Source organism: Falco peregrinus, chromosome 2 (genome assembly GCF_023634155.1).
Source record: "Falco peregrinus isolate bFalPer1 chromosome 2, bFalPer1.pri, whole genome shotgun sequence".
NCBI lineage: Eukaryota > Metazoa > Chordata > Aves > Falconiformes > Falconidae > Falco > Falco peregrinus.
Window position 1 is genome coordinate 118,655,324 of NC_073722.1, and position 17,626 is coordinate 118,672,949.

General features: G+C 46.8%; 1 protein-coding gene across 1 annotated transcript in view; it reads left to right on the forward strand.

Annotated features, from left to right (window-relative positions):
• Window positions 1–16,957, forward strand: part of LOC101921189 (myosin-13) — a 33,936-nt gene extending 16,979 nt beyond the window's left edge. Inside the window, exons 21-39 of the mRNA XM_055795117.1 lie at window positions 390–632; window positions 2,245–2,421; window positions 3,063–3,208; window positions 3,290–3,380; window positions 4,165–4,554; window positions 4,649–4,775; window positions 5,199–5,317; window positions 6,016–6,212; window positions 6,732–6,915; window positions 7,800–7,965; window positions 8,759–8,883; window positions 10,532–10,840; window positions 10,927–11,130; window positions 11,215–11,340; window positions 12,473–12,643; window positions 13,515–13,619; window positions 13,701–13,796; window positions 14,249–14,383; window positions 16,925–16,957. Coding sequence (XP_055651092.1) covers window positions 390–632; window positions 2,245–2,421; window positions 3,063–3,208; window positions 3,290–3,380; window positions 4,165–4,554; window positions 4,649–4,775; window positions 5,199–5,317; window positions 6,016–6,212; window positions 6,732–6,915; window positions 7,800–7,965; window positions 8,759–8,883; window positions 10,532–10,840; window positions 10,927–11,130; window positions 11,215–11,340; window positions 12,473–12,643; window positions 13,515–13,619; window positions 13,701–13,796; window positions 14,249–14,383; window positions 16,925–16,957 — 3,144 coding nt within the window. The remainder of the gene's footprint in view (window positions 1–389; window positions 633–2,244; window positions 2,422–3,062; window positions 3,209–3,289; window positions 3,381–4,164; window positions 4,555–4,648; window positions 4,776–5,198; window positions 5,318–6,015; window positions 6,213–6,731; window positions 6,916–7,799; window positions 7,966–8,758; window positions 8,884–10,531; window positions 10,841–10,926; window positions 11,131–11,214; window positions 11,341–12,472; window positions 12,644–13,514; window positions 13,620–13,700; window positions 13,797–14,248; window positions 14,384–16,924) is intronic.
• Window positions 16,958–17,626: the final 669 nt, after the last annotated feature.

The following is a 17,626-nucleotide window of genomic DNA, read 5'->3' on the forward strand; positions in this document are numbered from 1 at the left end:
AGACAACTTAGAAATGCTATGTTTCACAAAGCCACAGCTAAGATCATGCTTCCAGGAAAGCCAGCGTGCTACTCACCTATTTATCTCACTAATTCCTTGCAGGCTCCTTGTTATGACTGAGCCCTGTGAGTCAGTTGCACAGTATTGCAGCAAATCCATCTGACCAGCTGGAAGGAAGGGTCTCTGCCATGGGATTATGGCCCACTTTCCTAGCCATGACTGAACAGGACAATTCCCTCACGATCAAATTGTGTGCATTCCAGCGATTTGCATAGAAAATTCTGCTCTGACTTGTGTAATCAGTTTCCTGGAGATGGCACTTGAACAACATATATTGCCTTTTGCCAGTCTTATGATAAATATAACATGCCTTCAATATGTTCTGACAGGAGAGCGAAAATCTAGCTGATGCTGAAGAGAGATGTGAAGGACTCATCAAAAGTAAAATCCAGCTGGAAGCTAAAATAAAAATACTGAGTGAAAGAATAGAGGATGAAGAGGAGACAAATGCTGAACTGGTAGCGAAGAAGAGGAAACTTGAAGACGAGTGCTCTGAGCTGAAGAAAGATATTGATGATCTTGAACTGACTCTGGCCAAAGTGGAAAAGGAGAAGCATGCAACAGAGAATAAGGTGACAGAGGAATCGGGGAATTATTCTTTCCTAGACAGTTGTCAGTTTTGTGGAAAGTTGCAGTCACTCCTAAGTGCTCTGAATGGAAGTGACATGTGCCCAAGGCATAATAGGAGAGAGGTATTGTCACTTAACGACAGAAAAAAAATTGTTAAAATCATAACTTCTCAGGAAAAACATATTTTCTGTCACATTTGAGGAAGAATTAAGAGGTCATTATGGTGCTTGATAGACAATTTCCAGTTTTGGCTATTTGCAGTCATAAGGAACCAGTATATTTGTGTCTCCTGTGTATAACTGAGGACTAGCATGCTTGTGAGTAGCACAGCACAGAATGACTATGCTGGTCCTTTCTCACACGCATTGAGGAGAACTGATTTTGCAGATGTCAAATGTTTTCTTGCAATTCTCTTGTATTTAAAAAGCCCATGTCTCAGCTAGGATGGACATCCTTTCCTTTCACTGACTTGACAATTAAGTAAGAGTTCTTCCTGATTCCTAAGGTTCACACTGTCAATGTAGCAAGGAAGGTCTATATCAGATGGTCATTAAACTCATTTATCTTCCAGTAAAAGTACAAATTTCTTCATGTACATCTCAACAATCAATTTGAAGAGACATAATTGAGATATATCTGTGTTAGAATTCAAAAGTCCATGTCTGTGGTGACAGTGTTCAGTCCTGCTGTGGAAACAATGCTAGCAAGGATATAACACCCCTGAGATTCCCTTCAGTGCCATCACTGAGAGCAATACCACATCCTAAGCTTGCAATTACAGATATGTTGGACATCTCCATACTAATTCTTAGAGGAAATCTATCTGGTGTTGGGTATTAGGATGAGGGATCAGGGCTGTATAGCTCAAGCACTCAGCAGAGTAGGCTTTCCTGATCACTCCTGTCAGGCTTCCCCATCCAAAGGGGACATACAGGAAGCAAGGGTCAGGCAGGCTAATGCACAGCGCCTGATGTGTTTGAGATAAGGCTGCTGGTGTGCCATGCTCATTGAAGTACACAGAATAAGCATCCAAGACAAAGCTAGCAGAGCTGGCATGCCCAACAACCCAGTTAGAAGCTCCAGCCCTAAATTCACGATCATCTGTTCCAAGGGCATGAGGTTTTTTGTCACGTCATCATGTTCCCTTCACTTTTACGGAAAACTTAACATATCTTTGGCTAGGCTTAGCACTTGATACCTTTTTTAAAGAACCTCACTTGCTGAGAAGTTACAGTTGTTTGCCTAGCAAGTATTTCACACATAGGAAATACATTTTTTTTCAGCAAGAGCAACTCAGAGGCCTTTTGTAAATCCTCGTGGGAAAAGCTTGTAGAGGCAAGTGAAGATACAGCACCTGTTCCACTGTACAGTTCAGCAGGATAGGGCTGGTAGTCAAAAACAACCAAAGCAAGAATTCCTGCCGTTGCAGGACCAGAAAGGTGTGAATGTCAGGCATGACACTTGTTGCTACGCTACTCATGAATGACGTAGACCTCCTGTGGAGAGCACTTTGACTACATCCAAGCAAGATTTTGCAAGGGTGCACTCACTGTGTTCTCAGTCTGTCATTTCTCAAGGCACCCTCTCACAGTATGGATGCTGGCTGTCTAACAGGTTAAGAATCTTACTGAAGAGATGGCAGCTCTGGATGAAAATATTTCTAAACTCACTAAGGAGAAAAAGGCCCTCCAGGAAGCCCACCAGCAGACACTGGATGACTTGCAAGTTGAGGAAGACAAAGTCAGCACACTCACCAAAACCAAGACCAAACTGGAGCAGCAAGTAGATGATGTAAGGAAACATTTTTTGGTTGTATAGGTGGATATTCTGACAGATGAGAAGAGACTAGAAACCTACAGTTGGGAGTATAAGCAACACCTAAAGAAGCCAAACCATCTCTAATAATTTTGGCTAATAAATCATTGCCAGTTGACAGATTATTGTGTAATCTAGTACATCTTTCATCTTCCCTGTCTATTTAAAATATGTTCATCACTGAGTATTGCAGCGTTGTAGCTTCTTGAACCCTGTTTTAACCAATTAGTTGGAGTAGTGTACCTGTGGCCGTCTGAAGTTTGCTGCAGAGTTATTTGTTGTACAGTGTGGATGTATTTCAGGAAGTTATGAACATATTTAGCAGTCTGTATGCTAGGAACTGCAGCCACGGAAAAATTCTGATTTCTGTATTTTTCAAGAACTTGTATTTCAACTGCATACAGCCAAGCTGAAGACAGCTTAATATCTGCAACCAAATTATAATGGCAGCTCTGATCTTGCAGCAAGAGTGTAGCACAGGTGGAGATGAGAAATATATACAGGGTTGATAGTTTTCTCTATTCATCAATTTTAAACTCTAGTTAGATTTTTAAATCAGGTATAGTTATTTTCAAAGTATAATTTCTGTGTTTCAAAGTATGTTTTATGTGGTTTAGTTTGAAGGATCTCTAGAACAAGAGAAGAAACTACGAATGGACCTTGAGAGAGCAAAGAAAAAACTGGAGGGAGATCTGAAAATAGCTCAGGATTCCATAATGGATCTGGAAAATGACAAGCAACAGATGGATGACAGGCTAAAAAAGTATTGCACTGACTTTTTATGCTATGAATTCTAAAATTCAGATCTTAACCGCATTGAATTTTCATTCTTGTTCTTCAACAGAAAGGATTTTGAAATTAGCCAGTTGCAAAGTAAAATCGAAGATGAGCAGGCTCAAAGTTCTCAGCTGCAAAAGAAAATTAAGGAGCTTCAGGTAAAGTCTAAGAGTTATTTGTGGGTTTAGTAGCTGAGCACAAGTTTCTTAGAACTAGTTGATATTTATTCTTACTGTTCTATGCAAGTATTTCCCTACCCATGAATAAAGCAATTAACATGGACTCTGGGTGCTGTTTGCATCTCAGGGCACTTTTAAAGAAACTCTGGTATCTAATCATATATAGCTATGTAAAAGGCTTCTCAAGTGAAGCTTGTGGCAGGCTTGGAAAATGGATTAGACACTGAGTTGTAACAGAAGCAAAGCCACTAAGAATTAATTTTTTAAGAAAACAACAAAAAGTTTCATAATCTGTCATGATCAGGACAGAGATCACTTCCTAAATGCAGAGCCAGGAAGACACTTCTCTTCAGTGCTATTAACCCACGGCTGCTCACCTCAAGGTTCCTTCCACCTTGTTTGCTGATGGAGAGAGGACACTGCCTTGTTTTTGGCCTGAGTTTTGGGAAATTTCTAAGAAACTCACACTTTTTTACATTTTCCAGTGACGCATCCCCTATTTCTTCAGAGAAGTGCAGCCCTAGATCCTTCATAACCTAACAAATCCATTCTGAGCTATAACAAATGAAATACCAGATTTTACATTCACTGTTGTTCCAAAACCAAATATTGCATGTCCTGGGACACAATTCAATGAAATTTCTAGTGGTGCTTCACTCTCTATGCTGATATAAACATCTGTGAATGTTTGCTCTTTATTCCTTACTGGTAATTTTCAATCTGTCTATCCAGAAGTCCACATTTAACCAATTAATTTTCACAGGCTCGAATAGAGGAATTGGAGGAAGAAATTGAGGCTGAACGTGCAATCCGTGCAAAGACTGAGAAGCAGCGAGCTGACCTGTCGAGGGAGCTAGAGGAGATCAGCGAGCGCCTGGAAGAAGCCGGAGGGGCTACCGCCGCTCAGATTGAGATGAACAAGAAGCGCGAGGCAGAATTTCAGAAGATGCGTCGCGACCTGGAGGAGGCCACGCTGCAGCACGAAGCCACGGCTGCGGCCCTGCGCAAGAAGCACGCGGACAGCACCGCTGAGCTTGGGGAGCAGATCGACAACCTGCAGCGAGTGAAGCAGAAGCTGGAGAAGGAGAAGAGTGAGCTCAAGATGGAGATTGACGACTTGGCCAGTAACATGGAGTCTGTCTCCAAAGCCAAGGTTCCTGCACAGGAAAAAACATTTCTCATCACTACCATTGTTCTTCTGAACAATTAGATGAGCTGAAGGATATATGCTTTCTATTTCTTAACAGAGCAACCTGGAAAAGATGTGCCGAGCTCTTGAAGACCAGTTCAGCGAAGTCAGAACCAAAGATGATGAACACATGAGATTAATTAACGATCTGAACACACAGAAAACACGTCTACAGACTGAGAATGGTGCGTCCCCTAGATGAAACGTAATAGTCCTGTGCCAAGTACTTAAATACGCTGTTTGAATGCCAGTGTATTTTGTAACATTTCCATCACTGGATGATCTGAACAAAACTCACTATAGAATTCTCTCCTGGGGGCAGTCCATAGAAATTCCACCCAAGGAAACACAGCCAAACCCAGAGAGGCACTATCAGTCAAAGTGAACGTGTGAGTCTGTGGTCAGTTCATCCTGTTCCCTTTGATGCCAGCACGATGCCTCTCTTTGGCAGCTTTTCCCGACCAATGTGAATGAAATTGCTATCCTCCCTTCATTTTACCACATTATATCTTGTAATCACTTTCCATACGGCTAGCTCTTCTCATTTGTATCTTATGTCTCGTATCTCTGCCTAAAAATAACTAAATAAATAAATGTTTTCTCGCTAGGTGAACTTTCTCGGCAACTGGAGGAGAAGGAGTCCTTGATTTCTCAGCTGACTCGAGGCAAACATGCTTTCACTCAGCAGACTGAAGAACTGAAGAGGCAAGTAGAGGAAGAAAATAAGGTGATTTGCTTTAATTTGGAGCAAAAAATAAACCAGTGAGCTAAAAAAATAAATGAGATTTCTCCTCAGAGAAAGGTGGAGACATCAGAACAGTGAAACTTCTGAATTTTGTTTTAGAGCATAACACAGAGACGAGATCTTAGAAGTGAAATAAGGAAGACAATTTAAGTCCTTCCCATCATGCTTTCTGAAGTTCAAAAACATGAGAGAAGTGAATGAAAATAGCTCTGTATAGCTTGCTGCTACAGGAAATCCCTGAGGCAAAGAAAACAGCAGCCAAAAAAAAAGGAAAGAGAGCAGGAATGCAGGTGTACCCAGGGTTAGATATGACAAAACAGTTGAGAGTGTCTTCCACCTTCAGATAAATACCAAACTCTACCTGAAAAGCTTACAGAGAAGCTTCTTGAGATGTAATTCCTGCCTTGTCTGTTGCTAGGTTTCATGCGTCTTTGCCAAAAGCTCTTGGTGCAGGTATGTTTGAGAGGCAGCATCCCAGAAAAAAAATGGACAAGTGCCTGACCTCACTTAACAGCATCAAGCCTGAAACACAGCCTCCCTCAGGTCGCTTTGTTCCTTCTGTTACTCTAGCAACTGTTGCACATGGGCAGCAAGACATGAAGGTTTTATCAAAATACAGTAACAAAGTCCAGTCACAAATTATTAATATTTTGACAATTTGTATAATTTTAATTGCGAAGGCCAAGAACGCGCTGGCCCACGCCTTGCAGTCTGCTCGCCACGACTGTGACCTGCTGCGGGAGCAATACGAGGAGGAGCAGGAAGCCAAGGGGGAGCTGCAGCGCGCCCTGTCCAAGGCCAACAGCGAAGTGGCCCAGTGGAGAACCAAATACGAGACGGACGCTATTCAGCGCACGGAGGAGCTGGAGGAGGCCAAGTACGTGGGAAGCGGGATAGTCTGGAGCAACGAGAAGGGTATTTTAGTAAAAATTTAAGAATGAACCAGAGGAAACCAGAATACGCTTGTAGTGGGAATATGCAGAGCAGCATGCTCTGATGTGTTAGGAGTCAAAAGGGGAGTGAGTAGAGGTTTGAAGGAGGAAAATGAGTAGAGGCTTGGGAGTGTCTACAGGAAGGAGAATTCCAGTGCATTAACTATGGAGTTAATCATAGCAGTTGAAAAGTCACATTCTTTACACTGCCAATGCTGAAAGTGTGTTTCTAGCTCCTCTCCACATCGCGATAGTCTACTCCTTGGGTGAGTACTCTCCCAGCCTATGCATCCCTCCAGCATGCTGTGTCATCCCAGGCTCCCATCAGTGCCCCCTGTTCACATCGTCACAGCTTTCTACTTTGCTTTCTCCATCCATCTCTCCCATGCCAAACTCCCTTCCTGTTCGTTTTCTAAGAATGTCAGATTTCTCCTTCTCTCAGCACCAATTGTCTCATCCTGCAGAAAGAAGCTGGCTCAGCGCCTGCAGGAGTCAGAGGAGCAGACTGAGGCTGTCAACTCGAAGTGTGCTTCACTGGAGAAGACAAAGCAGAGGCTGCAGGGCGAAGTGGATGACCTCATGATTGATGTGGAGAGGTTGAACGCAGCTTGTGCGGCATTTGATAAAAAGCAGAAGAATTTCGACAAGGTTCATACAGAGAGCCTGCCAAATGTGAAAAACATCAGACACTTGATAGGCCAGGCCAAATTCTGAAATTATGAAAGTTCTGCACTCACAGTAAGATACACTGTATTTTATCCAAAGCAAAGCTGCGGTAAAGAACACATAATGAGACATATAGTAATAACGTCACAGTGTGAGTAACCCCAGATGACCACAGCAAACAATGAAGTAGCTTTCTGATAGTTTTAAAAAGCATTAAGTTTTTGCAAGGGAGTATAAGAGGATCCATATCTAGTCTTTGATCAAGCAGACTCAGCAAGTATTCACATGCAAGCTAGACTTTCAGCCGGTGCTAATTTGCTGGCCTTGTATGTGGGTTAGGCAGAGCCTCAGACTCCTCTCCACAGTTCCAGCCCTCATTGCTTCTAATAACATCTAAAATAATCAGCACTGTTTGGCCAAGTGATGTTGCACAGCCCTGTGCCTTGGCCCAGCCTTGTGTGAGCGAATTAGGTGAATGTGCTACAACAGACACCCTGCAGGGCTGTTGTGTCAAACTCAGGAGACAATCTGTAGAACATGATCTTTCTTGGCGGGCTGAGTGCCAGAGCACTGGCTCCTGCAATAATAGAAAGGTTCACACAGCCTCATCGTGTCCAGGCTGTTGTCAACCCAAACTCCTGCCTGAGAGTCTGGGGTATGCACTAGTGCTGGCTGAAGAGGGTGAGTGAAGTAGCTTCCACCAAAACGGCCAGAGTACGTATCACGGTGAATTGATTGTCACAGGCAGAGAACAATCCAAAGCAAAAGACTGCAAGACATGTCATGCCTCTTGGGTTCTTGCCCTGTAGATGTGCAGAGACAGGAGTACTGCAGAATAGGTCATTCTTCTGCTCCTGTCACTCCAGGTCCTGGCTGAATGGAAACAGAAGTACCAGGACAGTCAGGCTGATTTGGAAGCTGCCCAGAAGGAGTGTCGCTCTCTCAGCACTGAGATCTTCCGGATGAAGAATGCCTATGAAGAAATGCTTGACCAGGCTGAGACTGTCAGATGGGAAAACAAGAACCTCCAGCGTAAGTTCAGATCTCTATCAGCTGGAATCCACCAGGAGTCCTAAGATGTGTCTACATTCCTTGGATACCAGAACTCTGCCTCTCCCCAGGGTTTTGTTCCTTAGGATTTTCCCCACAACGCTCAGGTTAGGTGTCTGTCTTTCCTGTTCAGCTGATCACAAAGTCACCTGTAAGCACATGCCTATGGTTCATTAACAGCATCCTACTTCCTCATGGTATTCTCCTCCTTCACACCATCATAATCCCATTCATGAATAGCGATGAAGTTACCTGAATGGACAGAAATTATGATGAAAAAAGATACTCGATTTTTTCCAGATTACCTCACTCACTGTCATTAGAAAAAAATCTGGAGGGCTGTTGTCTTATCTCCTGATTATTGGAGGACCATGCAGCTGTGGCACAACAGATTGGCATTTAATAAACAAACTAACCATCTAAAGGAAACCCAACCCTGTTCTTTTTTGTGAGCTGAATGATCCCTGGGAAGTATTTGAGGATAAAGAGAACAATCAAACAGAACTGTCTCTGGAGATGTAATTTCGCTATCCAGAGGAAGTCAACATTCTTTTCTGAGCTTACTCCAGCTGGCCACTCCCATTTTTAAATTGCACACTGACCTGGAAGCAGGAGGTAACCAGAAATAAAGACTGCACACAAGACTTATTATTTCTCCTCACTGCATCACATTACATCATTAACTCTTCCATCACTCCCATTGGCAAACAGCAATTGCAGGTGCCATTGAAAACTTTATTTCAGATGAGCTGAGTGTGTGTTTTCTGTGTTGCAGAGGAAATTTCTGATCTGACCGAACAGATAGCTGAATCTGGAAAAGCTAAACATGGACTGGAGAAAGCAAAGAAGCAAATTGAGCAAGAAAAGTGTGACCTTCAAGCAGCATTAGAAGAAGCAGAGGCAAGTGTCCTCAATAAGGGGGCTTGTTTCTAGAGAGATCATGAATGGAGAAAATTTGGAGGTTATATACACCTGTTTGTCCTGCCACCATCACAAAGGTGCAGTATGAGAGCACAAGCAGATCAAATAGCATAAGGAGGGCTCCTCTCCCATACCAATGTGGCATTCCTTACTGTGCTATCACGCAAAAACTACTCAGTCCAGACTAAAATAGAGATCATTTCACACCACCTGTTTGAATGAGCTCCTGTAGAAGGCTGAAGAAAGGCCATTTGTATTTCAGGACTCAGACAAGTTTTGTTTTCTAGTAAAATTAATCAAGGATGTTTTCAGAGCAAGTCTAATCTAGACTTAAAAGTTTTCTCAGTGTGACCTCCTGCTCAAAGAAAGCTGAATGTTGAAGGCAATTAAGATTATATTTCTTCAGTTCCTCCACTTTCAATGAATGGGAGCCAGTAAGACAGTCAAAGAGCAGTCAGTTCACAGGACGTGTTTTGATGAACACAAAGAGGTTGCTGGGGATCAACTGAATTGTGGAGATGTGGCTGGTACACTGATGTGCTTTGCTGACGCAGGCTGCATACCAGGTCCCACAAGTCCATGACTGCTCAGTCTTCCTTACTGTCTTTGGCTGCCCCTCAGCACTTCATAACTTTAAATTTAGTTTTTTCCCGGTCCATGCCAAATTGCAGCTCCTTCAGTTCCTTCTTGTCTGGGTTCTGCCTTTTGTTCCCACTCTGCCCTGACCATCCCTGGAAAAAGCTTTTATTACTTTTGTATAACCATATCTGATTCTCCACAAAATGTCTGAGAGCATTTCACGGAGCCGCTCACGGTATACCTAGGACATAGCTCAGAGACACAGAATTAGCTTAGACTGGAAAGGGTCTCTGGAGGTCTTTAGTCCAACCTCCTGCTCAATGGAGGGCTAACTTCAAAATTACATTAGGTTGCTCAAAGCCTCGTCTGCTTGGTCTTTATAACTTCCAAGGATGGAGACTTCACAGTATTGCTCAACAACTTCCTCCAGTGCAGCATCATTCTTATTGGAAAATATTTTTATCTGAAATAGGCATCTCTGTAGGGTCTATTTTAAAAGAGATGCCAAGGCTACATCAACTGTTTCATTCTCTGGATGGGCTTATTTCTGTCCGCTGTTTGTAAAGACTCAGCCTCAGGCTTTAAACTCCTAGGCACCTGAAGCTAGATAATGTGAGTATCAAAGGGAAAAGGCTGTATGGAAGTAGAACATGCCCACAGTGTGGTGGGACTACGTGCAGACCCCCTAAGCAGACTTAAGCATGGAGGTGCAAGAGAAGGCAAGCTGCTTCTGAGCCCGAGGCTTGACCATCCCATTTTGTCATATGTTTTGTTATCTCTGCAGTATCAACAGAGCACTCAGTGCCCAGGCCTTTTGGCTTCAGAGGTATTTTCCTAAGGAGTCTTATTCCTAAATTACTGATTAATATCCAGTTGAGGTGTAGTGACTCTTGTGTAGGGGAACAGCAGTCAGTACTAGGCCTTTTCTAAAGGTCCACAGTAAGGCACGCAATACCTGTGTTACTGGCTGCAAAGTGCCAAAATTCTGCATGGGTATTTCCCATTAATGGACACTACAGATCCACTGATGTTATTTCAACCCTGCCAGGGCTCTTTAGAGCACGAAGAGGGAAAAATCTTACGCGTTCAGCTGGAGCTGAACCAGGTGAAGTCAGATGTTGACAGAAGGAACGCAGAGAAAGATGAGGAAATTCAACAGCTGAAAAGGAATCACCAGAGGGTATTAGAGACTATGCAGACCACACTGGATGCTGAGATCAGAAGCAGAAATGACGCATTGAGGCTAAAAAAGAAGATGGAGGGAGATCTGAATGACATGGAAATACAGCTGAGGCATGCCAACTGTCAGGTGGCAGAGACACAGAAGCACCTCAAAGCTGTGCAAGGGCAACTCAAGGTAAGGGCCATGAGGGCTACTGTCCTACAAGTCTTTGCCACTCACTCTGCTTGCCTCTGAGTCTCCTGGTGCTTTCACCTTCAAAGGACTCCCAACTCCATTTGGATGATGCTTTGAGACAGAATGATGACCTGAAGGAGCAGCTTGCCCTGGCAGAGCGTAGGAACAATCTGATGGCAACAGAAGTGGAGGAGATGCAAGCTGCTATGGAGCAGACAGAGCGAGCCCGTAAAGTTTCTGAGCAGGAGCTGACAGATGCCAGCGAGCGAGCACAGCTCTTCCACTCGCAGGTATTTGGCATCTCCTGTACAACAGGCATGCGGGAGTGGTATGAAACGGGGTGGGAATGACCTATCTCTGGACTGTCCCCACAGTACACAAGCCTTCTCAACACCAAGAAGAGACTGGAAGTGGACATTACTCATTTACAGAACGAGGTCGAAGACAGCATTCAGGAAGCCAGAAATGCAGAGGAGAAAGCAAAGAAAGCGATCACAGACGTGAGTACTCTTGCTTGCCTCTCTTCCACATGATACTACTGCAGTCACTTTTGCACTTTAGAAAGGCAGCAGTCAGGTGGAGGAGAACGAATTCTTCAACACAGGAACAGAAAATATTGGTGACAGACAATCTCGCCCACATGGGCCTCATGCAGCCTCTGCCCTACTGCTTGCCATGGAAGACCCCCTCAGTCTAGGTCCTCTACTCATGTTCTGCTAGCAGCCTGTGTTGAAGAGGCATCCTGTCTCCCCTCCCTCATACCCACATTCCCTTTTGCTTCCAGGATAAATGTAATAGACAGGATAGAAGAGATGGCCACAAAATTGTAACAGGAAAAGAGCAGTCCAAACCAAATCCCATTTAGACATGGCACAGAAAAGCTGAAATTAAGGCTAAAATCATACATGCTTCCACACATGTAAGAAATAAAAAGAATGGAAATTCTTTTTAAAAGTTTAAACAAGGCTACAGTTCCACGGCATCAGAAGAGACCAACCTCAGGAATACCTCTGAAAGGCAGATGAAAATGAAACAGAAAATTGCATCAAGCCAAGGCATACCTGGGCCTGAAGCACTCTTCTGCCCACCTGCCTGCGGCAGTGCTGCGGGTCCCCCTCTGCCCTGTCACACTGGAGACAGCTGTCCATCCAGGTCCTGGACACCTCAGCAGGCACAAGCTTGACATTGTGGTTCGAGATACTTGGGGTCATTTCATTAGCAAAAACTGCTTGGGAGTCTGACTTTTCAGCAAATTTAGGCAGCAAATGGCCAGATATTCAAAATCAGTTGGGAGCCCAGAGATGCAGAGTGTTAGCTGGTGATACTTCAGCGTGTCTCTAATTTCCACTGTCTCTTAAAAAAAAATGGAACTTCGGTATCGAGTCATTTGCATGCCTTAATTTTTTTTTTTTCTTGTCATCAACCTTGCTTGTTCTCCAAGGCAGAGTAGCTCTAGAAATGCCAATACTGAGAAACAGTGACCCCCTTTATATGACAGATTCTTGGCACAGCCGTGAGCACTGACTGAGAATGCAAAAAGCCACACACCAGCGCGAAGCTGGGCAGTGCTCCCAGGGAGAGTGCAGAACTGCCAGGGAGGCATATTCATAACATAACTGTGCACTGCAACAGGCAGCCATGATGGCAGAAGAGCTGAAGAAGGAGCAGGACACCAGCGCCCACCTGGAGAGGATGAAGAGGAATCTGGAACAGACAGTGAAGGACCTGCAGCTCCGACTGGATGAAGCCGAGCAGCTGGCTCTGAAGGGTGGAAAGAAGCAGCTCCAGAAACTAGAGGCGAGGGTATGGTGAACACCATGGTAGGATAAGGTCAAGTTCCCGAGTGGTCCCTTGGTTGCTGGAACCCTTTGGGAAGGTTACAACAGGGACAACCCCAGGTATCTCCAGCAGGTGAGATGAGTAGTTAAACCCTGCACTGCTGGCAAGGAACAGGCATAGATGTGCCACCTTACACCTCTAACCTAATAACTGAGGAAGCTGGACAAGCATGAGGGGAGTAGACAGCAGTCAGATTTCCACGCTATCCCTAAATGGTACGTGCTGCTGCCAGTCCCAGAGGCAGAGCATTGGGCTAGAGAGACCACTCGCCTGGCCCCCTTTCTGTGCTTCTCAACTGCTGCTGTTCCAAAATACAGCACAACTGACTGGGAGTTAGTTTGGCTTTGACAGAAAATATCCCCACAGAAATAAACCCACTGGTGTCCAGGTTTGACTTACACACGCTCCAGAAGAGGTGTTGAGCTATGGGAGGTTGTTAAGGACTATTCATGAGGATGAGCTGGGCTCCAAGACTACAAATTAAACAGATTTTCCCCATTTACCTGGTGAACGTTGACAGAGCCCTCCCTTTCCTGTTTCAATTTCCACTTCTCTGAGAGATTTAAGTCCAATTTTGTTACAAATGCCCCAGGTAAGCACGGCTAAGTTCCTTCTATAACTAACTATGGATTCACACACCATGTCCCCAGTAATACAGCATGGCAAGCAGTTTTTAGCTACTCTAGCCTCAGGAAGCTTGCCCTGCATGGTCGCTTTCTGCATGGCCACTTTTTCCGTGGCCTTGGTCTGCAGAACCCTGGTTCCCGGAACCCTACAGTGGTACCAACAGCCACTCTTGGCAGGTTGCTGCATTCACCATGATACTGTGTTTCAGATTAATGAGTTAGAAAATGAGCTTGATGCCGAGCAGAAAAGAGGAATAGAGTCGCTGAAAGGTGCTCGCAAGTACGAACGAAGGCTGAAGGAGCTCACTTACCAGGTATTTCAAATCCTCTGCCCTCTTAACATGCATCACCTCAAGCCCTCTTCCAAGGCTAACTTGATTTTTCACTTCCCACAGTCTGAAGAGGATAAGAAAAATATTCTTCGGCTCCAGGACCTGGTAGACAAGCTGCAATTAAAAGTGAAAGCATACAAGAAGCGGGCTGAGGAAGCTGTGAGTGTGGGAGTCTCTAAATCTTTGCGAGCCCTGGGTGGAGATTTCCAAAAGGTTCAGCCTCCCAAGTTCATTAAAATAATTGAGTACTCAGTGTGATAGGGCAGCTATGGCCACTGCCTTTGAACATTCCTCACCTGGTAAAGACTTAACAGCTCACAACAGAGCAGGCACAGCTGGAATTGTCCTGAGGTTGTCAAAGTTTTGGAGCTACACTAGCCAATTTTCCCAACCTGGCTCTGATCAGGACTAATTGCTCTGTCCCCAGCTGAGTGCTCATGTTGTTAATAGTACCAGACAGAAACGCAGAGGGTGCTGGCAACACAGGGGTGTAGCTGCAAGGCTAACTAGTGGGTGATGTTATTGTGGTGCAGCCATAGGGTGTTTGGTTAATGGTAATGGGATGACGCCAGTTTTTGTCCATGTCACTGATGTCACTGCATGACTTCCAGGAGGAACAGGCAAACACTAACCTCTCACAGTGCCGCAAGACCCAGTACAAGCTGGAAGAGGCTGAGGAACGAGCTGATATTGCTGAATGCCAGGTTAACAAGTTGCGAGCCAAAAGCCGTGACATTGAAGGACAGGTGAGCCGAGGGGCTGCAGAGAAGGACTGTTTCCATGTGGCAAGTGCCCCAGGGGTCTCTGCCCAAATGCCTGGCAGCCACTCTGTAGATCTCCCACTCTCGCAATGGAGCATCCTCATAAAGGAAGGCCAGAAACACATTTATTCAAAACCAGTGGGTTTTGAAGGTCCTGTCAGTGCCTCCCAAGAGACAGACTAGATTTGATCGACTTTAAGAATTTAGGTCTTTCAGCAGAATTGGGAGATACTGGTTCTGTGCCAGTAATATGGCAGAACATTTGCAATAGCTACAGCTTTGAAACAACGCCAGATATAATTCAACCACTCCAACAACCTCTACATTACCTTCTTTTTTATTTATTTATTTATTTATTTATTTAGAAATCAGAGGAATGAGCTGACCGGAGCTGTGGCAGGCTCCCTTACGGTACAGACTGCTGTGCATCCGCCGGAGATCAGCACTGCTTGCTTTGAGTGACCAGGTGTGCGGTCACTGCCCCTCCCGCCGGCCGCCGTTACCCAGCCCCAGTAGGAGCTGAGAAATAAAACCCACCCTGAGTGACGGGGCTGTCCCGCCTTACCGGACTGACCGCCAGCATGTGTGGGTGGGCGCAGCGGGCTGGGGGTCTGCTCCGCGGCGGGTCTGCGCGGTGCGGTGCGGCTGTGCTCCGCGGGGGTCCGCTCCATGTGGAGAGCAGGTACGAACCCGTCACGCCCCACAGCCGCGGCGCAGGATGCGCGGCCGCTCTGCCCGCCCGGGATCCGCCGGAGCCCCCGGCCGCCCCGGGAAGCCCCCTTCCCCCCCCGCCCCGGGGCGGCGCCAGGCCCGTGAGCGCCGCGCGTGGGAGCCGTGCCCGTGCCCCCGGCAGGGGGCGCTGCGCCCCGCGGCGGAGTAGGCGACGGGCGGGGCTCGCACCCCCCTGCGCGCCGCGGGCCCGGTGCGGCGGCCAGAAGCGGCGGCGGGGGCGCGCCGCGGCCTCCCCGAGCGGGGCCGGTGCAGCGGGCGCGGGGCCGGGCGGGACGAGGTTCGGGCGCTGCCCCCCCCCACCCCCCCCCGCCGGACCCCCGCGGGGCCGTCGCGGAGGGGCGAGGCCGTTCGGCAGCGCGTTACGGCTGCGGGTCTCCCGTGTTACCGTGCCCGCGCCTGCGGGAGCCGGGCTTCGGCGGGTACCCGTGCGCGGGGGACAGCCGGCGGCTTTGGCCGCGCCCCTGCGTTAGGGCTGTCGTCCTCGGGCGGGGCCCCGCCACCCCCCGCTTCTGCCCGCCCCCTGCCCGCGGTGTCGCCCCGCGCTCGGGCGCTGTGCTCCGTTCGGGTCCCCGTCACTTACCCGCGGTTGCACCCCGGCCGGCTGCCGCCCGTGCGCCTCCCGACCGCTCCTCTTCCCACCCACCCCCCCTCGCCTTCGGGCCCTTTGTGCCAGCCACAGCCCGGGGACGTTTTGGCTGCCAGTGCCCCACCTGGTGACCTGCCGCCGCAGCCTGTCGAGCTGGCCCGCGTCGCCTCTGCCTCTTCTCCCCCCTCCACGGCCACCTGCCCACACGGGCTCCGGTTTGCACGCAGCGTGGCGTGCCCTGTTGCCGGGGGGACGTGGGCAGCCCACTCACAACCACAGCGCCCTGTGACCTGAGCTGTCACCGCGCCCCCCGGCTGGCAGGTCCTGCCCGCGCTGTCGCAGGACACGGCACGGCTGTCACTGCACAGTGGTGCACGCGAAAACCGCCTGCCCCAGCCCACGAGCAGTGCTGCGATAAGCACAATGCTAGCAGACAGACCGGTAGATTAGCAGGGTTTATCCCTTTGTTAAGTACAAACCTGCTCTCAATACTCTTATTTGTGCATAAAGGAAGAAAAACGGAAAGAATGACAACTCCTGCATGGGAGCTGTGTTAAGCAGGAGTGGGTTTAAGGGTACTTTTTTATTTGGTATGATGATGGCTGCAAGCGTATTTATAAAGCTGAAAGAAAAGCCTTCGCCTGAAAATTGCTTGGCACTCCTGTGAGCTTCTAGAAACACTTTGGAGCTGCCATGAGATCTGTAGAGCCCTCCAAGTCCTTTGCCTGTCCCAGCGTATCCGGAAGGGAGAAGTAATGGCACGGCCTGATGTCTGTGCATTACCCGTGAGCCAGTACTGGCTTTTTCTTGGGATGCTGGCCAGCAGTAGGAAGGACCACTTCTGTGTGATCGCCTATCTCTTCTCAGGAGTATTCCAGCAAAGCAGCCTGTTAGGTGTTTGAGCCACACATCAGCAACACTAGCTGCCCTTTGTGACCACAGAACACATCACCTTGCTCACTCTGGGAGAGAGGCAGAATAGTCAGGGTGAAGGTTAAAGACTACCCAAATCTGTGCAGAGTGCACTGTCTGAGCTGATGGTTTGAACAATGCTCTGGCCGAGGCTTGAATTGCTCTCAGGCTGAAGGGGAGGGGGAAACAACAACCAAACAGGCCACACTTAGCTACGCATGTGAAAATGACAGCAAACATCCGTGTCATCTGCTCTTCAAAAATTGTTCACTGTTCAGCTAAGTATCTCCACACAGAGAGAGACTGAGAAGACAGGAGAGAGGCATTGAGCCTCCAGAGAATGGCAAGAACAAGGACTCTGTGCAGAGCAGTTCCAGTGGACAACTGTAAACTATGCCCAGCTCAGAGATTTTTGTATTCATGTACCTCTCTGCTTAGTTCTTGCCACTAAATTTCTAAGATATGCAGATGTGTATTAGCATTCTGAAGAGAAGCATATACAGTTTCAGGAAAACAGGAGAGGGACTGAGGGGATGCAAAAAAAACCCCAAACGCTGCTCCCCCACCACCCCCCCCACAAAAAAGAGAAAAAGAAAAAAAAAAAGCAAAGCCCAGAAAGCTGGAACGAAATTGAAATATGATAACTGCTAAGTTTTCAAAATACACTTTATTTATTTATTTATTTAAGAACAAGAAATCTACTAGTTTTTATTTAGTTGAACCAGAGGTAAGGTGAGAAATACTTAGAAAAAAAAAAGGACAGACTCTTTATTTTAGAACAGTAACAAATAAGCTTGGTAAGAGAGCTGGAGCTGTGTCATACCTCAGTGTACACTAAGAATAACAAACTAAGTTTGCCTATCTGTGAAGTCAGAAGAAGGATTAAAATTCTGCTTTAAAAACACACCATGCACACACAAAGCTCATCCCTTCTAGGCATGGTGCCTGATCCTCCTTTAAGGTCCTGGGGGAATGGATGGAAGTGGGATTCATTCCAG